Source organism: Gopherus evgoodei, chromosome 3 (genome assembly GCF_007399415.2).
Source record: "Gopherus evgoodei ecotype Sinaloan lineage chromosome 3, rGopEvg1_v1.p, whole genome shotgun sequence".
Classification (NCBI taxonomy): Eukaryota; Metazoa; Chordata; order Testudines; family Testudinidae; genus Gopherus; species Gopherus evgoodei.
This window is the reverse complement of record NC_044324.1, coordinates 45,712,967-45,739,404: the sequence shown is the minus strand read 5'-3', so window position 1 is coordinate 45,739,404 and position 26,438 is coordinate 45,712,967. Positions and strand designations below refer to the sequence as shown.

The following is a 26,438-nucleotide window of genomic DNA, read 5'->3' as shown; positions in this document are numbered from 1 at the left end:
TCCGCCAGGAGGCAGGTGACGTGCTTCTTGGCCCCCCTCCTTTTCTCCAGGGCATAGAAGAAGCGGGAGCCGCGATCCATCTCCTGAAGTAGGTGGATGCGGGATCGAACAAAAGCACCCTGGGCCCGATGGTCTTCGAGGGCCCGGAGCTCCTCCCGCTTCTCCTGGCACGCTCCGCAGAGGGATGGATCCTCGGGGCTGGCGGCCAGACACCTCTCCAGCTCCAAGACCCCCCGCTCCAATTGCCCTATCACCGCATCCCTCCGTCGGCTGGCACCCCGAGTGTAGTCACGGCAGAAGAGCCGGGCGCGCACCTTCCCCAGATCCCACCACCGCCGCACCGAGGAAAAGGCGCGCCTCTGCCCTCGCCAGGCCAGCCAAAACTCCCGGAAGGACGTCACAAAGCCCGCATCCTCCAGCAAACTATTATTAAAGTGCCAATAGGCCGGCCCCGGCCTCTCCGCGCAGAGAGAGGCCGTCACGGTGGCAAGGTGGTGATCCGAAAAGGGGGCCGGCTGAACGCTGGAGGAGTGGGCCTGTGAAAGGTGGAAACGTGACAGGTAAATACGGTCCAGCCAGGAGTGGCGCGACCGATGGGCCTCCACCTGGATGAAGGTGAACGTCGAGATGTCATCTGGGTGGTGGTCGCGCCAGACGTCCACCAGGGAGTGGCGGTCGACGATCTCCCGGAGGACGTCCGTGGCGGCCAGGCACTGCTCGGTCCCCAAGCGGTCCCGTTCCTCGAGGGTGGTGTTAAAATCCCCTCCCAGGACCAGGCACTCATGAGGATCCAGGGAGCCGAGGAAGGCAGACGCCTGCTGATAAAAACGTAGCCTCTCCGGGCCCGATGTCGGGGCGTAAACGTTGACGAGATTAACCACAAGCCCCTCCATGCGGACCCGGAGGTACAGCAGGCGACCCGGCACAGCCTCGGCGACCCCCAGCACCTCGGGCCGTAGGTCGGGGGAGAACAGGGTCGCCACTCCAGCCGCGCAGACCGAGAAGTGGCTAAAGTAGGCCCCGTCCCCCCACTCCAGCCGCCAGCTATCTTCAGCGGCCGGATCCGTATGGGTCTCCTGCAGGAAAACCACACAGTACCCCCCCTCCCGGAGGAAGGAGAGCACCTGGCTCCTGCGGAGACCCATCCTACAGCCCTGGGTGTTTAAGGTGGCAAGGACGATCGGCGCCATGAGGAGGGCTGGGGGGGATCCTCACCGGCAGACACGCCCACGGCCTCTGGCAGGCCGCGCAGAAATCCGTGACCAACCCCGAAGGTGAGTAAAGAGTCACGGAAGACACGTACCCGCTGGTAGGCCGCGGTGGCCTGTTCCCGGTCCTCTTACCCTCCCCCATGAGGGCCCTCGCGGCCCGGAGGACCTGATGGAAATCCCCCCACCGCTGGAGCGCAAGATGGACTTTGTTCCAGGAGCCACGGACGTCCTCAAGGAACTCCCGCAGCTCCTCCATCAGCGCATGGGGGGGTGGGGTCACTGATCGATGACCGTCCCGCAGTGGGGCCCCCGTCACGGCCCCGTGGCCCACCAATGTGGGTAGGCAGGTGGCAGACCCCCAACGTGGTAGCAGATGGGCCGACGCCACATGACCCGCCCCGCTCCCAGATTCAAGAAGGGGCGGTGGAAGGAGAATAGCAGCCCCTGGGGGGTCGGGACAGGAAAGAACTAGTGAACCCACTCCCTGGGAGGTATTCCCAGGGGCAGCACTGGCATCACAGGAGGTGGGGGGGACAAGGACAAGGCTAACGGGAGTAGGGCGGGGATCAGGGACAGAATCCAGGAAGGAGGTAGAGGCAGGATCCGGAGCCTCCATAGTTGAGACGCCGGACAGTGGCTCCTCCTGGCCAGGCTCAAGGATCTGGGAAGTGGGCAGGGGACCCCTAACGATGCCGGGCTCAGCCACTGTGGCACGTGCGGCAGCCTTGGCATCCAGAGAGAGATGTTGGTCAATGGGGTCCCCGCTGAGGAAGGAGGGCAGGTCCTCCACACCCAAGAGGGACACCCCCTGGGAAGCGGGTCTCGGCAGCGGGGCACTGGCTGTCGCCACAAGGGGCTCAGCGGCCATCAACAGAGTGCCACCCGCAGCCAGGTCGATGGAAGATTCCAGGGGACCGTCAAAGGTGGGAGCAGAAACAGCAGATAGGGGAAGGGAACCCAGGGACAGGTCGCCCAGATCGAGGCCCGCCGGCAGAGGGTCGTCCTCCCCCTGCGTGACTGGGGTCAAACCCAGGGCCTCGATCTCCGCGTAGATGGGAGGGAGATCACCATCCACCACCCCAGGGCCCTCCCCGCCAGCACCAGAGGTGATACCCACTGCGGCGCTCGCAGAGGCATCGAGTGGGAAGGGGGCGAGAGAAGCTCCCTCGGGGGCTTCCACGGGAAGGGACCCCGGAGGAGGAGCGGTGTCACCTTCCGGTGCTGCCACGGCGTCCCCAGCCGGCACCACAAAACAGGAGTCATCAGGGGGCAAGGAGGAAGACTCGTCATGGATGCCCCCCTTCCTGCTCTTCCGGGGGGCCTCCGAATCCGAAGGATGTCAGGAGACTCGAGCCTTCCGCTTGCTCCGCTTCCCCTGCACTAAGGACCAGCCCTCCATGGCATCATCCGGGGGCTGGCTAACAGGGGTCGGCTCGGGGGGCAAGGGCAATGGCTCAGGGACTCGGGGAGGCAGTGGTGGGACAGCAGAAACCGGGGAGGATTCTCCCTGGGACGAGCCCTCTCCCACGTCTGGCGGTAGTCCCGCCGCACCCTCCTCCACAGAGGTGGACCGAGAAGGAGGAGGAGGGGCAGCTTCGGGTACCGGGCAGCCAGGGGGACCAGCGATGACAGGGCCGGCGCCTTGCCGGGGCTCAGGGGTCCCGGACGCTCCTCCGTACTGGGCCAAGGGACAGTCCCTCCGGATGTGCCCCATCGCCCGGCAGAGGTAGCACCGGGCCTCCCCCGTTGAGTAATGCGCCCGGTAGCGGGCTCCCTGGTAGGGGACCAGAAAGGATCCCTCGAGCGCCTCTCTGCCACGCGTCGCCGGCGGCAGTTGAAGCTGCACTTGCCGGCGGAACGAGAGAACATGACGGAGGGCGGGGTCCTTGCAGCCCAAGGGGAGAGGGCTGATGACGGAGATGGGGCATCCAGGGCAGAAAGGGCGGGCAGCAGGGCGGCATTGGGCAGGAAGGGAGGGACGGAGGTCAAGATTAAGCGGACCCCCAGGTCTTCCAATGGCTCCAGGGGGATGAAAACGCCCCCCACTGCCAGGCCCGTCACTACCGCCTCCTGGGCGGCGGCCTCCGATGCCAGGAAGAAGACCACCTTCCCGTACATTTTGGAGGCTGCCACGATGGCAGTGGGCCCCACCACCCTCGCCAACGCCCGCACGTAGGTCTCCACGTGGGGCGAGGCAGGCACCAGGAGGCAACGGATGCCGTGCTTCCTGGTCAAAGTGGGAAAGGGGCCCTGGCCGCTGTAGATGTTGGCGGAAGCGGCGGTCGGAGGAGCAGCAGCAGGCGGGGGGGGCCGCCGCCACCTGGGCGTACGCCCTGGGAGCCGGGGGAGGGACACCTGCAGAGCTAGTGGAGGGAACAGCAGGGAGGGATGCCGCAGCCGGTAGCGGGGCTGCGGCAGCGGAGGCAGTCTCCACCATGGAGGGCCTGGCCTTTTTAGCAGGGCCCTTACCCTTCTTCCCACCCCGACCCTTCCCACCAGCTGGGGGGGCTTCCCCCGAATCAGAAGGGGCAAGAGACGTGGCAGCAATGGAGGCCTCCCCAGTACTCGCCGCCGCCAGTGCCCCAGCAGGGGCGGTGGTAGGTGGATCGACAGCGGCGGACGAGGTAGTGGCTTGGGCAGTGGACACAGGAGCAGGTGGAGGAGGGGCAGTGGGAGCATTGCGAGGGGTCTCCCCCGCTGCCTCCCCCGCCATAACGAGAGCAGGGAGGGGGACAAACAGCGAGGGGAGGGGAAGGAGAGGAGGCGGCCACCCCTCCCCGCTAGGCTGCAGGCAAGGGAGGAGGGCGCCAGAAGGGGAAGGCTAAAGGGGCGTGGGGAGCAACCAAGGACCTAAGAGTGGGAGGGTTTCAGGGCACCAACGCAGAGGGGGATTCCGGCTCCTCCAGTTGCACTAGGAGATCAGGGGGGACAACGGCGGGGGTGGGGGGTGCAGTGAACAAGGGGAAACCAAATGGGGAAGGGCACAAGCACCTGGGAGGGGGCGTGGGCGCACGTGGGGGGGACCGATCAGGGCTGGGGGAGCACAGGGTGGGGGAAAAGGGCGAGCTGAGATTGGGGTAGAGGGACCACGGGGACAGCTACAGGGCCGGGGCAGAACTATCAGGCAGCAGAGGGAAATACGTGGGGTGGACAAATGTGGCAAAGGGGAGGGGGTCAGTCCAGAAGAAGGGGGGAGGTGGTGCACCCCCAGGCACTTGTGCCAAAAAGTCAATGGTTGGCTGCTGCTGCTGCAGGCCCAAATGGTGGAAGTGGGCGTGGTGAGCCAGGCAAGCAGCTCAGACCCAGAGGCAGGAGTCCAAAGCAGAAGGAAAACAGCCAGTGGGGGTGGTGGAGGGGGCAACGATGGTGGTGGGGGCGAAGGGGGACACGGATGGACTGGGGGCAGACTCCACGCCACACCCCCGGTGCCCCAGCAAACACAGTCCAAACCCCCACCACAAGAGCACAGTTCGAAAAAGACTCAATCCAGAAAAGCCCCCTCCACAGTGGTCTTCACACAGTCTCCAGCAGCAGGTGGTTCTCTTCTACTACTCCTCCTCCTCCAGGCTCCAACAGCTCCCCAGCAACAGCCACAGCAGCCCCAGCAGCTCCAGGTGGTGGTGGTCTGGCGTCCAGGCAGGAGGGACCCCGCTCAGATGGTGTCCTCAGCAACAAGAGCGGGGGTCCCTCACTCCCCTCCTCTCTGGGAAGCAAGGCAGCAGCCCCCCCCCCCCAGGGCTGTAGGTGGAGGAACAGCAGTAACTGAGGTGTGGGGGGAACCACTAGCCAGCCAGCAAACAGACAGCAGAGAGAGGGGCTGGTGGTGGTGTCTAGCCCAACCAGGGGAGTAGCAGGAGCAGGAACAGCAGCAGCAGCAGCGAGGGCCCAGTGCCCAGCAGGAACAGCAGCAGCAGCAGCCCTCTCCCTCCTTCCTCTACAGCAGAGCAGTAGAAGGGAGAGCCAGTACTGGCCCCAGGAGAAGCAGGCTTCTGTTCTCTGAGGGACCAGAGCAGGGGCTGCATTAGAATAACCAGGAACCTGATAGAACCAATTAAGGCAGACAAGCTGATTAGATCACCCGCAGCCAATCAAGGCAGGCTAATCAGAGCACCTGGGTTTAAAAAGGAGCTCACTCCAGTCAGGTGAGGAGGAGCCAGAGTAGAGGAAGTGTGTGTGAGGAACTGGGAGCAAGAGGCACAAGGAGCTGAGAGTGAGAGGGTGTGCTGCTGGAGGATTAAGGAGTACAAGCGTCATCAGACACCAGGAGGAAGGTCCTGTGATGAGGATAAAGAAGGTGTTTGGAGGAGGCCATGGGGAAGTAGCCCAGGGAGCTGTAGCTGTCATGCAGCTGTTAACAAGCGGCACTATAGACAGCTGCAATCCACAAGGCCCTGGGCTGGATCCTGGAGTAGAGGACAGGCCCGGGTTCCCCCCAAACCTCCCAACTCCTGATCAGACACAGGAGGAGTTGATCCAGACTGTGGGGGAAGATCACTGAGGTGAGCAAATCTGCCAATAAGCACAGGACCCACCAAGGTAGAGGAGGCACTTTGTCACAATGTTTATATTAGGCATCCTGGAATCATTACATCTTAAATGATTTCTATTGGGTAAAATTTTGAAAAGTGTCTAGGTGATTTAGTCATTTAGGAGCCTAAGTCCCATTGAAAGTAAATGGAACATAGGCTCCTAAATTATTTAAACATTTTTCAAAAATATACCAATAATCAAGAAAGAACTGTTATTTTGATTCAGACTAATTTTGATATTCAGAACTGAATTAGTTCAAAAATATTACCAATTAAAGAAAAAAAAATAATTCCTGTCTTGACAGAAAATAGGTTGTCAGCAATCAAACATGGATTCAAACAACTAAGCAGCGTGTTCTGATTGACATGGGAAGAAGCTAAGACTTCAGCAGGAGACTGGCCCGAAGATGGAAGACAGTGAAGGCCCTGTGTTCTGCATGGAACAGAAAAGCATAAAAAAAGAGATGCTCTGATCAGTTCATGATTACATATGTTCAGTAAGTATGTTAGATACACACATCTGACATGTTTACACTGAAAAAAAACAATAATAAAAAAAGGCTAACGAGTCGTGACATTTTTGTATTTTTTATGTCTGATTTTGTAAGTAGTTTTTAAATGAGGTGTAACTTGGGGGACTCCTACAAAGGGTCCAGTAGTCTGGAAAGGTTGAGAACCACTGATGTAAAGCATACACAAAAGGTATGTAATGATTAAAATAAGAATACTTTTGGGGGGAATTTAAAAAAAAATAAGAAGAATGGGTCATGGCTTGTATTTAAAGGGCACTTTAAATTTCAATTGTTTTGACTATGTTTTAAAAAAAATTACTGATAGAGCACCCTTTGAATGGAATGCCATGAAGAAGGCTTGGGGGGGGCGGGTTGTTTGTTCGTTTATGGTTTAAGAAGGGATGAGGGGAAGGAGGTTTCTGCTCCCCTTATTAAAAGGGATTTTTTTTTGTGGGCAGTAAAACCAAACATGCATGTATCTACCATACTCCTGCCTGCTGTCTTCTCAGTCTCAGGCCTTGTCTACACATAAAATTAACTAAAGTTTATAAAATAATTTTAGCTAGTTCAAATGGGTGAAAAACCCCTGTGTAGACACTTAAATTGGTTTAAACGTGGTTTACATCAATTTAGCTTAATTCAGTAAATTATTGACGAGATTCCAGTCTAAAGGGAATAACAGCCCTGATCATTATTTAATCAAATTCCAACTGGGGGTCACAGTAACAGTGGATCTTGATGCTCTGTAAGAACTTTGCATAACAACATGGAACTTTGCCCTTATTTACTGTTGAACACAATTGTTTGCATCCTTTACTGATGCCCCCAAGTCAGGGCAAGCAACCAGCAACTCATGTTGTAGTTTGACCCTTTCTAAAATATCTAATGATCTTGCCTCCGGTCTGTAATCGAGAAAAGTTGCTGTCAAAATGTAACCTGTCCAAAGCTGTTTTTCCACAATCATGATTCCAATGATCAGATCTCAGAAACAAGAGTTATAATATTGCTCAAAGGCAGCTTGCTGTGTTAAGCAAACTCTCCGCAATAAACCAGTAAAAATATGGGTTTGCTGGTTTCTCACCCGAATGTACACTGCACCATCCACTTGTTATGCCTTCCTTCTTCACATCTGTGAAGTATTTTTATTTAAACAGATTTTTTAATAAGCTATTCAGAGCTGACTGAGTACTAGGACCATGCAACTCTGTACACTTAGAAAATATTTTCAAAAAATGCCAAGAGGAAAAAGTTCTCTAGAAGACCACTAAATAAAACATGTTAGGACCTCAGTTAAGACAAAGTTTAAAGGTTATGGTACTTTGGACACATTTATTCAAATAATCAATAAATGTATGCCACTAAGGGTCATAGATATGTTTTAAAGCCAAATAGAATAAAATGTGTTGGAAAACAGTATCAAAATCATTTAAAGATACTCTCTAAGAAGGAAGGAGGCAAAGTGTCTAATAAAAGGATACTCCATGCACCAATCTAGCTAATGCTAAATAAACACTGAGCATGATCCCCATTAAAAGTGCCCAATACTACAAATATAACACTGCAGCAAGTAGAACGTTATGCTTGGTATCCTTTTTAAGAAGGAAGGAAGGAATGTTGGAGTCAGAACATTCCATAGGGTTTGGGGGAGAGGTAACTGGAAAGAGAAAAAGGGGAAACTAAAAAAGTACATTAACAGCAGCAGGAGAACCCCACAGAGAAGGACAGTAATGGCAAAGTGTCATAAAGGTAAAATCAGAGTAAAAAGTAGCAGGGTATATCCCAGTGCTTTTGGTTAGAGTTCCCTTATGTAACTCAGGGGAAGAGAGAGAGAAGACAATTTTTGTTCTGAACTCGTTTACTGCTTCATAATTTTGTGTAGTGCTTATTAGTCTAAAGTTATATTACAGTGGTACCCACAGACCTTAACAAGGATCACGGGGCCCATGCTGGGCACTTTACAAACTCATAAATCCCAGCCCCAAAGAAGTGCCATATAAGCACAGATTAGACAAACAAGGACGAGAGGCTGAGAGCACACACTGCCAATTATAGTTCTGAAGATCTCCATGAGAGACCACAGGGAAGCCTGCACCATCAAAAAACACAGTTTGGAAATCCTTGTTTTATTTGCTGTAACTTAATGTTCATTCAGTTTTATCTGTATCAGAATCAGTTGGCTCTTGTTAACAGTAATAGTTTCATAGCAAAAAGAAATGAAATCCAGCAGCAGGATAAGAGAATGAACCAAAAAAAACAACCTCAACACATTTGAGTCACTCCATTTTAGTTCATCCAATGCTCACTGCACCACCTCTCTGGATTGTTTTGAATTTCTGCCCATGTTCACAGTAGTAAGTCTAACATGTTGCATTTAAAAAAAAAAAAAAAAACGAATTCTGAGTGGAACCAAATGGTTAAGGTAAATGGGACCAGCCATTTTTTTTTTAAAGGGAGGAAAATTATTCAGAAATCCTATTATTTTATACAGCAACCTTTCCAAACATATAAATCATTATAAATTTCTAACCTGAGCAATGTATATTATAAAAAATAGGTTTACAACTGCAGTTTTCCAGTAAGTAAAGTTTTAGCCCCAACTCCTGTAAAGACTTACTATACTATTACTCATTCTTAATAGTCCCATCACAAGCGTGAATCTTTACAGTTCACAACCCTATGGACTATTCACAGTGAGGAAAGTTAAGCATAAGCATAAATGTTTCCAGGATGAGACCTATAGTATTCAAAATATACAGCTTCTAAAATATGGACTGATGTATTATAGATGTATTCTGACTATGGGGCAACACAATCTTTACCTTCCATCTTTGCCAAGAATATCAACTTATAAACCCAAAATGAAATATTTGTAAAAATTACAATTTTGACAGAGAAATCCCCTGAGAAAAAAAATTATCAAAAGTTTGTTTTAAAAAGAATGTTTCAAATTTCTATACTATTTCATGCAATCAGGGCTTGAAAAATATACCCACCATCTTCTAGCCTTTTCAAACAAGGTTAAAAATACCTGTGCAAGCAAACGAAGAATAAAATGTATTTCTTGTGTAATTGCTACAGATTGTTAGTTAAGATTATATTTAATATCTTTATTCGAAATGTAACTTACTACTTCTCTTTTTATTTAGTTCTATCTTATTTCTCTTCTTAACTTCATTCTACCATGATTTCCTCTTTTATTTTCCATATTATGGTCATAGTTTATTTTCTCCAACAGTGGTTTTACTCTCTGTTTTCTCTTCCCTTCTGCCTCCCTCAGGCTATATCTACGCTGCCACTTATGTCAATATAACTTATGTCACTCAGGTGTGTTAGCCACCCCCGATCAACATAAGTTACACTGACCTAGCGTTGTCCCCACCAGCACTTATATCGTCAGGAGAGCTTTTCCACCAACATAGCTACAGCCACTGTAAACTCTCTAATGTAGCCATAGCCTCAGTCTCTTCTCATTTTTTCCCTACATCTACCTCATCTCTGTTTCCTCTACTTTCTGTTCCTGTTCGAGAATAGCACAGCTGAAGTTGACGTATCTTAGATCGACTTACCTCCCGTCCTGATGGCGCAGGATCGATGGCCGTGGCTCCCCCGTCGACTCTGCTTCCGCTTCTCGCCCTGGTGGAGTTCTGGAGTCAACAGGGAGCGCATTCGGCGATCGATTTATTGCGCTTGATTTATCAAGCGCCAAAATAGTGTAATGTCTGTACTAAATGCATGGAACCCAATGTCAGATTTACAAATGTTTCAAATAAATGTCATAAAAATAAAGTTCTACTAAGAAAGTGACTTTGCATAAATGGCAGCTTTATGTTTAATAGATCTGCACTCTATGTGCATTACAAGCCATATCCACTTGTGTGGGAAACTTTTACTACTTTTTAGTCTTGTTCACACTGCATAGCTAACAAAGCTATGAGACAACAAGCTGGTATTCTGTTCTTCTTCACCCTCAGAATTCCAGCTACAGTGAACTCAATTAAACCTGTACAACTCCAGTTTTTTAACTGGGTCTGCCTGGGTGTTGCCAAGGAAAAAAAAACTATGAAGATCAGACTAGGCCTGTACAGGTGTAATTGAGAGCAGAATCTGGCCTGTGGAATCTTTTTTACTGGTGATGATCAGGAGTAAATTAAGGCAAGATCCATTATTATTTATATTACAGCAGCACTCAAATGCCCCAAATCATGAGCTCAAAACCCAGAATGACACCCTTGACCCAAAGAACTTATTATTAAATTTAGGATAAAATTTAACTAGGGAAAGGGAGGACAGGAGTAACAATAGTACGAACACACATTTACTTAGATGCTATATGCACAACCTGATGATTCTGAAACATTTAAATTTTTAAAATATAAATAAATATCAGCAATTCCCACTGGAACTCTCATAGACTCATTGACTGGAAGGGACCTCGAGAGGTCATCGAGTCCAGTCCCCTGCCCTCATGGCAGGACCAAATACTGTCTAAATCATCTCTACTTAGTCATTATTTATTGGAGATTTTCTGTAGGCATCAGGAAGAAGTGGGTCTTGAAGATGCCACTAGAAGGATAAGAGGGTACTATCTTTACAAACTATTTTGGAGAGGGTATTCCTTGGACCAGGGATGGAGTGAAAGTAGATTCAAGGAGCTGCAGACATTGAACTGGGACACAGCCCATGGACACACAGAAGACCTGATCCTGCACTCTGATCCACTCAGGTGAAATGATGTGTCTATGCAGAGCCCCATAGACTTCAGTAGGACTGCACTAGTGTAATAGTCTGCCTGTATGAATCAAAGCCAGAATATGGATCTCCAAGTATGCAGCACAGAAATGGCAATGTCAGAAAGTGGGGCTGCAGGAGGGTAAGAAACCAGGACTGCAACAAGCACTTTTGCAGAAGGAAGACTTTTGATCTGTGAAGGGAACATTTGTCTGGATTGTATCCAGGTCCCACTCTGTTTTAATCCACCACTGGAAGTGATGTGTGAGCCAGAAAGAATACAGTTCAGCTCTCAGCTCCCATGGTGTGGCAGATATAAACTGAAAAAAAATGAGCTCTGGAAATCAATGAGACATAATATACAAGAAAGTCCCATTATGCCATTTTTACAGAGTCACTTTTCAGAGTAGAGCCATACATTAAGAGAAAAAAAAAGATAAGGTAAGAATGGCAAATAAAGTGCTGCCAGTGAAAACCTGATAAGACTCCGGTAGTGTTGTTTGCAGGATTTTTATAGGTTCCTGTTCTAGCAAGAATGAATGTATTTAAATTAAATCAGTTAATTAATACTTTGAAACAATCAAGCTATCGTTGCCATGCAGGACAAATTATTTATATTGCCTTACACTAAATATAACACTAACATAAAATTATAGCTAAATAGAATAGAAAATAAAGGTAAACATAGATACTGACAGATGCTTTATAGATTTGGCTGGAAAATTTCTACAGATTTCTATTGTCCTTACCTCTGTGAAATGCATTAGCTGGCTCAGACTAGTTCATAACGGACAAGGGTCCGCACCACATTGTTTGCAACCTTGCCAATCTTATATTCTTTAATGCACTTAAAAATACTTATTCCAAAAGAAAAAGTTATAATCTGATGACTCACAAACTGAAAGTGATTTAAATATATTTTATTTTTTATCTAATAATGTAAGCCATTCCTGAAGGTGGAAAGTTCATAACATTCCTCCTACTTGGGTGATGACGTGTCTCCATAAAAGCATAAAATTTCTGTGAGAGTTTATAGTACATACTGTTAACAAACTAAGTAGCACTAGGTGAAGTGAAGTATAATTATGTAACCTTTTGGTGCCTAAGTATTACTGCAGTAAGTACCTCAGAAACATATGTAATAAATAATAAGTATTCATAGTGTATATCTTTGAGCTACAGGTAAAAATATTACTTTTGATACATTCATATCAAGTGGCGATCTTCAAGATACTGCTTATTAGATCAATTTACAGGCCTGGGGATTCTTAAACTTTTCCATACTGTAAGAATATCTTGTGGTCCACCTCCTTCCCATTCACCACCACATAACATAACTGTAGCAGCTACAGAAATTGCTTATATGGAAAAGTATTATTAGGAAAGTACTTGATATATTTCTAATTGCCTTTTAATGGTGACATAGTAGGTGGAAACAAGGAGGATAGTCATCACTATGTGACTAGTAAGAGCTCAACAGACCACCAGCAATCCATAGGCCACACTTTTGAGAACAGGTTTCAGAGTGGTAGTCGCATTAGTTGTTAACTCCTCACTTTACATTATAGTTATGTTCCTGAAAAATGCGACTTTAAGCGAAACGATGTTAAGTAAATCCAATTTCCCCATAAGAATTAACGTAAATGAGGGGGCTAGGTTCCAAGGAAATTTTTTTCACCACACAAAAGACTATATATACACACACACACACACACACACACAGTATAAGTTTTAAACCAGGGGCCGGCAGCCTCTGGCACACGGCTTGCCAGGGTAAGCACCCTGGCAGGCCAGTTCAGTTTGTTTACCAGCCACATCGGCAGCTTCGGCTGATTGCGGCTCCCACTGGCCACGGCTCGCCATCCAAGGCCAATGGGGGCGGCGGGAAGCCACGGCCAGCCACGGTCAGCCCATGGCACTTCCCGCCACCCCTATTGGCCTGGGACGGCGAACCAAGGCCAATGGGAGCCGCGATTGGCTGACCGACGTGGCAGGTAAACAAACTGGCCCTGCCCCCCAGGGTGCTTACCCTGGCGAGCCGCGTGCCAGAGGTTGCCGATCCCAGGTTTAAACAAACAATTTAATACTGGTACACAGTGATGATGATTGTGAAGCTTGATTGAGGTGGAGAAGCCAGAGGGTGGGCTATTTCCCTTACTGCTAAATGATGAACTAGCAATTGGCTGAGCCCTCAATGGTTAACTCTCTCACTTTACAAGGCAGCAGGAATGGAGGGAGATATGTGCATTCCTCTTTAAGTACACTGCCCTGTTAATTAGATCAGCTTGCTGAGACCACAGCTGTTGCAAGCTCTCTCCATCCTGAGCCCTGGTGTGTAATCCCCCTGCTCTATGGAAGATGGGGTATGTGGGGTGAAGGAGCAGGGGGGAGGGGGACACCCTGACATTAGACTCCCCCCCACACACACACACACAGCAAGCAGGAGTCTCAGGGAGCAATTCCAAGACACAGGGAAGGAGCAGCACACGGAAGTGGGGGCGGGGACCCAGCTGAACTGCAGACAGCTGCTGCACAGGGAACTTATGGGAGCGGGGAGCTGCCAGTCCACCCTGGTTCCAAGCCCCCACCAGCCAGCTGCAACAGGCTGCTCTTCCTGCAAGCAGTAGACAAAGCAGGCAGCTGCCAAACGACATTAGAAGGGAGCATTGCACAACTTTAAACAAGCATGTTCCCTAACTGATCAGCAATATAACAACGGAACAATGTTAACTGGGATGACTTTAAGTGAGGAGTTACTGTATCAGCAAAAACAAGGAGGAGTCCTTTTGGCATCTTAGAGACTAACAGATTTATTTGGGCATAAGCTTTCGAGGGCTAGAACTCACTTCATCAGATGCATGGAGTGGAAAATACAAGAGCAGGTATAAATACATGAAAAGACGGGAATTGCCTTACCAAGTGTGAGGTCAGTCTAATGAGACAATTCAATTAACAGTGGGATACCCAGGGAGGAAAAATAACTTTCGTAGTGGTAATAAGAGTGGCCCATTTCAAACAGTTGACAAGAAGGTGTGAGTAACAGTAGGGAAAAATTAGATTTAGGTTTTGTAATGACCCAATCAACTCCCAGTCTTTATTCAGGCCTAATGTGATGGTGTCCAGTTTGCAAATTAATTACAGTTCTGCCGTTATTTGTTGAAATCTGTTTTTGAAGTTTGGAATTAATTTGCAAACTGCACACCATCACATTAGGCCTGAATAAAGACTGGGAGTGGTTGGGTCATTACAAAACCTAAATCTAATTTCCCCTATGCTAATTTCCACCCTTCTTGTCCACTGTTTGAAATGGGCCACTCTCATTACCACTACATAAGTTATTTGTCATTCCTTGGTATACTACTGTTAATTGAATTGTCTTGTTAGACTGACCTCACACTTGGTAAGGCAACTCTCATCTTTTCATATATTTATACCTGCTCCTGTATTTTCCACTCTTATGCTCTTATGTATCTAATGAAGTGGGCTGTAGCCCACGAAAGCTTATGCCCAAATACATTTGTTAGTCTCTAAGGTGCCACAAGGACTCCTTGTCACTTTGAGAACAGTTGCCTTAAGACAAACTGAGAATATATAAATGTTAACCTTTTTAAAAAAAAAAATTCTTTACTAAATCATACGCTAGAACAGTTACTCAAATTTGAGAGACTAGAGGGCTTGATATTGGAGAGGTTAGACAAATACGATGTTTGTATTGTTCATATATTTTCCTCTTACTTACTCACAAATTATAAACATCCATGGTGAGAGAGCTCTGCCTTGTCCAGTTTTAATCTAATATATTTTGCTGTTGTAGGCATCAATATCTTTGCCATGTGTCCAAACCTTTTAGACTCACATCCCTATTGTTAGGATTTAAAAAAAAAAAATCAAGATGATTCACAACACGAGACTAAGAAGACTGTGTAAAGCTCAATGACCAATATAAAATGTGTTCTGTATATGTACTTAGTTCCAAATGCAAGAAACATTAACCACCCACTTCCTGTATTGTTCACTAAAACTTTTATAGCTACTTCAGGACTGCTCCAATCCTGCCAAAAGGGCATGCCAAAAAGGGAATCAGAAATGTTAAATAATTGTACTTTTCACATTATGACATTTAGAGTCTGAAATGCAGCAAGGCTTTATGGGGCCCTTTCTGAAAATAACTGAAAGTCATAAGTCAATATGCTACAGTAGGTCCTGCAGAAAATACCCAGGGCCAACCTCTGCTCTCCTAGTTTTCCATGGTTGCATTTGTGTAAGTGAGGGCAGGAATTAGTTCCAGGAGTCAGAGTAGCAGCTGTGTTAGTCTGTATCCACAAAAAGAACAGCAGTACTTGTGGCACCATAGAGACTAACGAATTTATTTGAGGATAACCTTCCATGGGCTACAGCCTACTTCATCATATGCATAGAATGGAATATATAGTATGAAATACATATACACACAGAGAACGTGAAAAATGACCCGTGGGTCATTACACAAATTGTATCTATTTCCCCATGTTAAGTATCCTCACACTTTCTTGTCAACTGTCTGAAATGGGCCATCTTGATTATCACTACAAAAGTTTTTTTCCTCCTGCTGATAATACCTCTTCTTAATTAATTAGCGTCTTACAGTTGGCATGGTTACTTCTACCTTTTCACATTCTCTGTTAGTCTCTAAGGTGCCACAAATATTCTAGTTCCAGGAGTGTTTGGGATACAGGAGTGTTTCTGTATCCCAAGAAACATACAAACAGGTTAATGGAGCCAATCCCTTACTCATAGTGAACTCTAAATCAAAGTGTGTGAGGTTTGTATGGATTCTCTTTTTTATTAAAAGGATAAAACTGGTTTCTTTTAAAAAAATCATTGTCAAAAATATGTAGACTAAATTCTTTACTGGCTTTCACCCCATGTGATCCCACTGAAATCAACTGAACCCCAATGCTGCAAAGACTTATTCATGTACTTAACTCTACAAGCAGCAAGGAGTTAATCCCATTGACATAAATATGACCATTCACGCTCCATAAAGTTAAGCATTTGCAGAAATCTTTGCGAGATTGGGGGCTTGGACTGTATTGGATATAATTCTGTACAGAATTTGGCCCCTGGTGTATTATTATATGTCCATGGTGCTGCTCAAAATTGAGCCAAAAGTATAACATTCCGAAAAGATCCATTGCCACCAATGAAATATACTTTACCAAGCCACTAGTAAGAGTCACAGTGAAAACATTCTAGGAATCATATACACTTAAAAAAACAACGTCTGTTATTAGATACAGAATACCATGTTTCACGATTACTTTTATTTAAGAACATCTACAAATCCACAAGGATTGATCAAAATCCAGTAGCTCTAAAATTCAACAGCCTGATTTATGAAAGCAACCAAAAAAGTACGTTCAATTGAAAACATCTAGGGCTGGGTGGAGTGCGACGAAACCTTTCACATAAAAACGCGAATCAAAGCCAAGTCTCCCATGGTGAAGCAAGAGCTTCTTAAACAGCTCTCTGCAGCTCGGCTCCCTCCGAAAGATGTTGCTGAGAATAATTAATGAAATGATCCAAGAAAGGAAAACTGGAGCCCGCTGAGTGACTTCGCCACCACTCGCCCTGCTGGCTCCAGGCCTCGAGGGGGGGAAGCCACACAGCTGCGGGCCAAGCTCAACGGTGCAGCACATCGGTGCCTTCAGCAGATAATCAGACAGAGAGACAGAGACCAAAAAAGCGAGAGAGAATATACCAGGCAGAGACAACCGGGGGGCACGTCACTGGCCATAGCTACCAGAGCCGCAGTGGGGGGGGGGGCTGGTTCACCCCCTGCGCTCTACAAATCATTCTCCACTGGAGCTAACAAAAGACTCCAGAGGGAGAGGGAAGCCCAGTGATCGGGGCTTCCAACCTGACAGGCTAGAGACAAAGGGCTGTGGCAGCTGCTGCACGGTGTCCCCCGCCCCAGGTGCCCCGACCGAGACCCCCCCCTTACTGCTCCCTCCAGGCCTCTCCCTTCATTCAGGGCGAGAAGCTCCCGGACTCCCTCCCTCTCGGCTACTTGAAGCCCCCCCGCCCGGGGGGTACTCACAGGATGGTGGTTTGGGGCGACACGGCGGGGACGCTTTCCAGCATCAGATGCATGCAGCGCACCGTGGTGCGGAAGCACAAGCAGCGGCTAGGGCACCACACGCTGCCCCGCGGCGGCGGCTGGGGCTGCGGGGAGGCGGCGAGGAAAAGCGCCCCGCTCCACAGCAGGAGCACGAAGCCGAGCCCGGCCGCCGATGTGCAGCGGGCCATGGTGCGAGGGGCAGGAGGAGGAGGGCGAGGGGCGGTAGTAGGTCTCCACCGTGCCTGCTCCGCTCCCAGCTGCGGCTGCTCTCGCTCCTGGACTTGGAGCCAGCGGGCGGAGGCGACTCCCTGCCCGGCGCAGGCTGGGGAGGGGAGGGGCGGACAGCAGTGGAACCGCCCCAGCCGGCGCGCTCGGAGAGCTGGGCAGGCAGCCCCGCCACTGGCTCCCCGGCCCGAGCGGAGCGTTCCACAGCGAGGCACCGCCCGGAGAGGGGGAAGCGGCTTCCTCCGCCCGGGGCGCATGGAGGGGGCAGCTCGGGGAAGCGCATGGCCGAATCCCCTCACCCCCATCGGAGACACAGAGCGCAAGGGTCTGACCCCGACCCCCACCCCCACCGGGGGCACAGAGCGCACGGGTCTGACCCCGACCCCCACCCCCACCGGGGGCACAGAGCGCACGGGTCTGACCCCCACCCCCACCGGGGGCACAGAGCGCACGGGTCTGACCCCCACCACCACCAAGGGCACAGAGCGATAGGCCCCCTACAAGGCTCCCCCCCCACATTCCATCCTGGGGCACAGAGCGGCAGGCCCCCTGCACAGGTCTGCCCCCATTCCCTTCTGGAGCACAGAGTAACAAGCCCCCTGCACGAGTCTGACCCACCCCCCACCAAGGGCACAGAGCGGCAGGCTCCCTACAAGGGTCCGCCCCCATCCCCTCTTGGGGCACAGAGCAGCAGGCCCCCTTCACAGGTCTGCCTCCACCCCCTCCTGGGGCACAGAGTAACAAGCCCCCCTGCACGGGTCTGAACCCTCCATCCCCTCGTGAGACACAAACTGATAGTCCCCTTACACAGGTCTGACCCCCCCCCAATCAGGGCATTGGGTAATTGCCTGTTGTGTCCATTCCTATAAAGTGGAGGCACAGCTGGTTGAAAACAACTGTACTCAAAGAGTAGTTGTCAGTGATTTGCTGTCAAACTGGGCGGACATATCTTGAAAGGTCCTGCAGAGGTCCGTTCTGGTGCTATTCAATATTTTCATTAGCGACTCGGATAATGAAACAGAGAATGTGCTCATAAAACTTGCAGATGAGACCAAGATGGGAGGGGTTGCAAGAACTTTGGAAGACAGGATTAGAATTCAAAATAGCCTTGATAAATTGGAGAATTGGTCTGAAATCAATAAGATGAAATTCAATAAAAAAGAAATGCAAAGTACGACACTTAGGAAGGAAAAATTAAATGCACAATTACAAAATAGAAAATAACTGACTAGGTAGTAGTCCTGCAAAAGAGGTTCTGGTGGTTGTAGTGGATCACAAATTGAATCTGAGTCAACAATGTAAGGCAGCCGGAATAACCAACAGGACTCCACTGGCCATCACATACAGTCCCCAGCTAAAACCTCTCCAACGCATTATCAGGGATCTACAACCCATCCTAGACAATGATCCCACACTTTCACAGGCCTTGGGTGGCAGGCCAGTCCTCGCCCACAGGCAACCTGCCAACCTGAAACATATTCTCATCAGTAACTGCATACCGCACCATAGTAACTTTAGCTTAGGAACCAATCCATGCAACAAACCTCCATGCCAACTCTGCCCACATATCTACACCAGCAACACCATCACAGGACCTAACCAGATCAGCCACACCATCACCAGTTCATTCACCTGCACGTCCACCAATGTAATATACGCCATCATATGCCAACAATGCCTCTCTGCTATGTACATCGGCCAAACTGGACAGTCACTACAGAAAAGGATAAACGGACACAAATCAGATATTACGAATGGCAATATACAAAAACCTGTAGTAGAACACTTTAACCTCCCTGGCCACACTATCGCAGACCTTAAGGTGGCCATCCTGCAGCAAAAAAACTTCAGGACCAGACTTCAAAGAGAAACTGCTGAGCTTCAGTTCATCTGCAAATTTGACACCATCACCTCAGGATTAACCAAAGACTATGAATGGCTTGCCAACTACAAAACCAGTTTCTCCTCCCTTGGTTTTCACACCTCAACTGCTAGAACAGGGCCTCATCCTCCTGATTGAACTAACCTCATTATCTCTAGCTTGCCTGCATATATATACCTGCCCCTGGAAATTTCCACTACATGCATCTGACGAAGTGGGTATTCACCCACAAAAGCTCATGCTCCTAAACGTCTGTTAGTCTATAAGGTGCCACAGGATTCTTTGCTGCTTTCACAGATCCAGACTAACACGGCTACCCCTCTGATTTAGGAATAAAAAAAGACTAATATAATTGCATTAACAGGAGCATTGTATGTATCATACGGGAGGTAAAGCTTTAGTAACGTTTTTGATACTGTCTTGCATGACCTCATAAACAAACTTGGGAAATGCAACTAAGATGGAGCTACTATAAGGGGGGTGCATAACTGGTTGGAAAACCATTCCCAGAGAGTAGTTATCAGTGGTTCATAGTCATGCTGGAAGGGCATAATGAGTGGGGTCTCACAGGGATCAGTTCTGGGTCCAGTTCTGTTCAATATCTTTATCAAAGATTTCAGACAATGGCATAAAGAGTACACTCATAAAATTTGCAGATGATACCAAGCTGGGAGGGATTGCAAGTGCTTTGAAGGATAAGATTAAAATACAAAATGATCTGGACAAACTGGAGAAATGGTCTGAAGTAAACAGGATGAAATTCAATAAGGACAAATGCAAAGTACTCCACTTAGGAAGGAACAATCAGTTGCACACATACAAAATGGGAAATGACTGCCTAAGAAGGAGTATTGCTAAAAGGGATCTGGGGATCATAGTGCACCAAAAGCTAAATATAAGTCAACAGTGTAACACGGTTGAAAAAAAAGCAAACACCCTTCTGGGATGTATTAGCAGGAGTGTTGTAAGCAAGACATGAGAAGTAATTCTTCCACTCTACTCCACACTGTTTAGGCCTCAGCCAGAGTATTGTGTCCAGTTCTGGGCACCACATTTCAGGAAAGATGTGGACAATTTGGAGAAAGTCTAGAGAAGACCAACAAAAATGATCTAGAAAACATGACCTATGAGATTGAGGGATGGATTAAAAGGTCTAACAGGCCGGACTTGGTCTGCAGGCCATAGTTTGCCCTCTCCCGTCTAGATAATACTTAATCCTGCCATGAGTGCAGGGAATTGGACTAGATGACCTCTCGGGGTCTTTTGCAGTCCTATGAGTCTATAATTATCCTGTTCTACTTGGAATTGATGAGGCCTCACCTAGAGTACTGTGTCCAGTTCTGAGCACCATTCTTTAAGAAAGATGTGGGCAAATTGGCCAGAGTCCAGAGGAGAGCAACAAAAATGATAAAAGGTTTAGAAAACCTTACCTGACATTCTGATTTCCAAAGTTCTTGCCTGATCTATGAGGAAAGGTATTCCAAATGCCAATAGGAAAGTCCCTAGCAGACTTCACTGAGTCTTTGGCACTGTTCTAGTTTGGGAGTAAGAACTATGCTATGGAAGACCTTTTGGTTTTGGTATTTTAAGTGTTATTATTTTCTTCTCTTTTGTTGTGAGTGGTGATGGTAGTAGTTAATTGGGCCAAACAGGGTATTAGTGTTCTGACTCTTAGAGATTTTTCAAAGAGGAAGGGTCTGCAATATTTCCTGAAGATGGCCAGACTCTAAATCTCTTCCGGAAGTTTGTTCCGTAGCCAAGTTTTCTTGACCAAGAATGTTTTAATCCTGGTTCCCACACACTTTGTTCTGGGCTTTGTGTTCTGCATTGTCTGGCAGTGCAGTGGTTCATAGATCAAATTTGGTCTGTAATGTAGTTGGGGCTTGATCCATTAATTACTTTGAAAATTAGGTCCAGAGGTTGACTGTGCAGCTAGTGGAAGGACTTGAGCCTGGTGGGGATAATATTGTGAAGAATTACTGGTCTTTTACTCCACCAACCCCCCACTCTGAAGAAGCCTACAAGAATCTTGTAGAACGGTGCTTCTCAAAGCTGGGCCGCTGCTTGTTCAGAGAAAGCCCCTGGCAGTCCGGGCCGGTTTGCTTACCTGCCACGTCCGCAGGTTCGTCCGATCGCGGCTCCCACTGGCTGCAGTTCACTGTCCCAGGCCAATGGGGGCTGCGGGAAGGGCAGCCAGTACATCCCTCAGCCCACGCCACTTCACACAGCCCCCACTGGCCTGGGATGGCGAACTGCAGCCAGTGGGAGCCACGATCGGCTGAACCTGCAGACACAGCAGGTAAACAAACTGGCCCAGACCACTAGGGGCTTTCCCTGAACAAGCGGTGGCCCAACTTTGAGAAGCACTGTTGTAGAAGCCTGCATCTATAGGAATTGAAGGAGAGGAGTTTCTGCAAAGTCACTGAGGGTGAGGCAACAATCTCCCTCACCCTAGATCATCTGAGTCCCCTTCACTCACCAAATCAGAGGAAACAATCTGGCTCTTTATTTAAGATGCCCTTGTTACCTAGCAGCTCTGTGTTCTTGGGGAACCAGGGCGCAGTACCCAGCCTGTCTGACTCATGAAAGACCTTCCCCCACCCCAGCCTCTGCTTGAACCAAAGCAGATCAGAAGAAAGACTTTTAAAAAGCAATGAAAAGGCAATGGGAGACACATCTAAACCCCTGGGATAAGAATGACACAATTAAGGAAACTCCCCTAGCCTCATTTGCATCAAAGTTGGAACAAGGAAGCATCTCTATTAGCATACAGAATGGAGAACAGAGATTCCAAGCAAGAACTATATAAAAAAATAATGGAACTCTGGGACCAGAAAAGCAGGGAAGCACTGCATGATGGGGGAATCTCTGCTCCAGATGTTAATGAACCCACGCCTGCACACCCAGCTCAGTAGTTATCAAACAAATTCTAGCAATAATTTCTTTATTGGTATGCAAAATAGCGAAGCTCCCTAGTTGCACTGCAAACTCCCTCTAAGGAACACCGCTCAAAGCCAGGAATGATCACCTCCCATGTCTAGCCTGAACAAAACAACTTAGAAGCAGCAAAGAGTCCTGTGGCACCTTATAGACTAACAGACGTATTGGAGCATGTCACATGCATCCGACGAAGTGGGTATTCACCCATGAAAGCTCATGCTCCAATACGTCTGTTAGTCTATAAAGTACCACAGGACTCTTTGCTGCTTTTACAGATCCCGACTAACTCGGCTACCCCTCTGATACAAAACAATTTAGAAATTCTTCCTTGTTTACACATGAACAAATCTAGTGTTCTCCCTTGAACCATTGTTGTTTCTCTACAAAAAACCCTACCTATGCTCAAGTAAATGTTCTAATGCCTGGATCCAAAATCTGCATCAGTTCCATTGGGACTTCATCCTCTCCTGGCTGATCGTGCTGATGGCTCTGCCTGACTCCAGCACTCTGGATTCTCAGCTACCACTACCACCACCTGAGACCCCTGATCGATTCAAGCTTCATAGAGTGGTGAGAATCCAGCTCCTCGCTCTTTCTAGGTGTAGCCTTTTGACCCTGACTTGTGTGATCAGTTATGGTTTTGTAAACCTGACTTTTATAATCAAATTTAAATTAGATTTAATATAACAACTATTTTGTTTGTTTGGCTCCCCTGTGGTTATTACCTGGCAATAAATAACTTTCATGACTAAGGTGGTTGCCTCTCCCCCTCCTCCCAACCCCCTGGGTGTTTTTTGGTTTCCTCATTCACTCTGCAGCAGTGCTCCTCATACCTAAGCTAAAAGATCCCTGCAGCGCCCAAAAATCCTGTGGGGTTTGCTAATCAAGTGGGTTACTACCGGAACAATTGTAACGTGAAAGTGGGGATGGAGACATGCTGAGTCCAGGAGCATATGAGAGTGGCAAACTGAAAATGCTGCTCGACCTAGCCTACTGAGTCCAAGGACATATAAGGGGTCAGCTTTGGAGTGCTGATTAACCTGGTCCTCTCAGACATGCTCTGTTAACGTGTGTGTGTCTGTTCACCTGGAAGAACCCAGCCCTGGAGAACCTAGGTCCCACAGGATAGCTCCACTGAGAGAGAACTTCCGTCAGGGAGAAGTAGCGCTCCATATGAGAACACAAGTGACACAAGCAGTACCTTGACAGAAATACAGAACCCACCCCCAGAAGAGTAACCCTAATAAATGAGCATACCCCAAAATAACAGGCAAAACTGGTAACACTCTTCCCAAATTTCCTTACACCTAATCTTATAAATAATAATTGGTGTTATGTGTTATTATTGAAACTGAAATTTAAAAAGCTAATTTACTTTTAACCAACAATACTATGTGTCTATTTTTTGCATTTCTCTCACCTTGGACAACAAAAATAGACTTCTGTTTCACCTATGTTTATAGTTAGCACCAAGTGAGTTTCATTTTGCAATGTTTTTCTGTAATAGGATGTTAAGATGATTGGCTTACAAAAATACAGTAATTTTTTTTTAAATGGTTTCCTTTGGAACGTAAACAACAAACAAAATCTATGGAAATATTTTATAATGGTCTTAAGTTTTGTAAAAGCTTTTTTATAAAAATTCAGATTTGGGGTTTGACTTGACCTGATAGTATTCCAGTATGGAAATTGAATTTAATATATATACACATTTTTCTCTCTTCTTAAATATATATATATATATATATATACAATAAAGGATTAAGATAAATTGGATGTACAGCCATTATTCTGCCTGAGTGAATTTGAATTCTAAGTATCAGAGGGGTAGCCGTGTTAGTCTGGATCTGTACAAGCAGCAAAGAGTCCTGTGGCACCTTATAGACTAACAGACATATTGGAGCATGACATGCATCCGACGAAGTAGGTATTCACCCATGAAAGCTCATGCTCCAATACGTTTGTTAATCTATAAGGTGCCACAGGACTCTTTGCTGCTTTTGAATTCTAAGTAGGTTAATTTTTTTTGAATATTGCATGTATTCCATAAAACAATATAACTATTTTACAGATGGGGAAACTGTGGAACAGGTAAATGACTTATCCAATGTCAAACAGTGAGCCAGTGTCAGAGCCAGCAATACAATTCAAGGTATTTGACTCCCAGTTCTGTTTCCTATCCACTGGAACTTGCATTCTCCTTTTAAAGAAAGTCACAACAAATGATGAAAAACAGTTTTGAGAAGTGAAATATGGCTAAAATGCTGATAGAAATAGGTGGATTGTTGGCAAATATGATTAAGTGAATTAGCCTTTGTTCACTTCCAAAGAGATCATTGTCTACAACTGGATTTAACGATGCAGGAAAGAGTCCAAAGATGAAATGATTATGAAGAATGAACTACCTCCTCACCGGGTTGGGCCACATGGGGAAGTTTCCACTGCCTCTGACTATTCTTTGGGTATGGCTACACTTGCAGCTGTACAGCGCTGGGAGTTAAACCTGTCTTTGTGCAGCTGAGTAGGGAATGCACTGCAGTCTGTCCACACTGACAGCTACCAGCGCACTGTTGTGGCCACATTTGCAGCATCTGCAGCGGCATTGGGAGCGGTGCATTATGGGCAGCGATCCCAGCATTCAAGTGGCTGCAACGTGCTTTTCAAAAGCGGGGAGGTGGAGTGTGACAGGGAGCGTGGAGGAGAGAGAGAATGGATTTTTGGAGCCGACACTGTGTCAGCACCCTGCCTTGCAAGTTCCGACCCCCTCCCGCACCCCTCTCTCACTCACTGAAAGCAAACAGCAGCTGTTTTTTTCCTCATAGACCAGATAAGCAGCCTCACCGAAACGGACACCTCTCCTCTCCCTCCAGCCCGATGCGCTGCTTCTCTCCTCAAGGCCCCTCTCTCCAAGCAAACACTAGCTGTGGACATTCCAAAGGGAGCCTCCCACCTCTGCTCATTCACGTCAAACAGTAGCTGTGTTTGTTTTTTTGATAAGCAGCTCCGGAGCCCGGAGTTCACAACAAAACAAAGAGAGGCATCACAACAAAACAAAGAGTGGGACCTTCACTTAAAAGGATTATGGGAAGCTTCTGGAGGTCAGTCACAGCTTATTAAGATTATTCCCTCTTTACACTGGCGCCCCAGGGCTGCAGCAGCAGCGCTGTACTCTTTATTCCTCTCATGGAGGTGGAGTACAAGCAGCGCTGTAGCCACGGAGATACAGCGCTGTATGTGCCTTGCCAGTGTGGACGGGGAGTGAGTTACAGCACTATATAGCCACCAACAGCTCTGTAACTCTCAAATGTAGCCAAGGCCTATGTCTGTACAGCAGATAGAGGACTTTAGTCTTCAGAGCAGCCTGTCTTGCACCTTTCAGGAGCACTAAATGCGTTTGAGAAAACATATAAAATGGTAGAGTACTGGAAATTGTCAGTTCATAATCTCAAACTAGTAAAATTAGTTTTGATTATGATAAACAACAGATGTAGAAACATAAAATTAGGTGACCACTGTAACTGTGTCTAATTTAACAACTTCATAGCCAAATTCACTCTGTAAAACTGCTTTGTGGCTCATTTACCTGATTAAAAAGTTAAAGACACACTGAACTGTGCAGTGGAAAATGGAACAATAATGAACACACCTGTTTCTCTGTGAACACAGACAGGATTTTGAAAGATCATTTGAAAAATTTGGATTCACCATATTAGACAAAGTTGTGGCCCTCATGTTATATCGCATGTATTAAAGAGCACTCAGTGCCATGTAAAGTTAAATGGGTAATTCTTTACCTGTAATTCTACTTTTCTGAAGATATTTGATTAGATTCCTGCTCTGGACACTCAGTCTCAGTTTCCTAATGTGAGACTGGACAGAATTTCCCTACCTTTCAAAGACTTTTTGCCTTAGGAGGCATAGGGAGTTCAATTTCATGCTGAGATCAACTGCCAGTGCCCTCTAAAACATTCTATTTCAGTCCCATAATGAGTGGGAAGCAGAGATTCTAAGCATAATAGAGGCCCAAGGAATAATTTACATGATCAGATGAGACCAAACAGTGTTGCCAACTCTGGCAATTTTTTCAACTCTTTCAGTAATTATATCCTATTATTTACTAGTAACTGAAAGCCCATGCTATTGCATGGTGTAATTAAAGTCGTGTGTAAAAAAGCCAAAAATGGCTAAGAACTTCAATATTGGACAGTAACAGACTGCAAATCCTAGTGGTGATTGAAGCTGGTGATAATCTAAACAAACAAAGCTCTTTCTATTACTTCCCACAAGGGATCAGAATGATGTAGGGGAATT

The 26,438-nt window shown here is 47.3% G+C and overlaps 1 protein-coding gene across 2 annotated transcripts in view; it reads right to left on the bottom strand.

The window, feature by feature from the left end:
• Nucleotides 1–17,362, bottom strand: part of PXDN (peroxidasin) — a 165,026-nt gene extending 147,664 nt beyond the window's left edge. For both annotated transcript variants that reach the window (XM_030555520.1, XM_030555521.1), the window contains exon 1: nucleotides 17,060–17,362. In XM_030555520.1, the coding sequence (XP_030411380.1) occupies nucleotides 17,060–17,268 (209 nt within the window). In that variant the 5' untranslated portion in view covers nucleotides 17,269–17,362. The remainder of the gene's footprint in view (nucleotides 1–17,059) is intronic.
• Nucleotides 17,363–26,438: the final 9,076 nt, after the last annotated feature.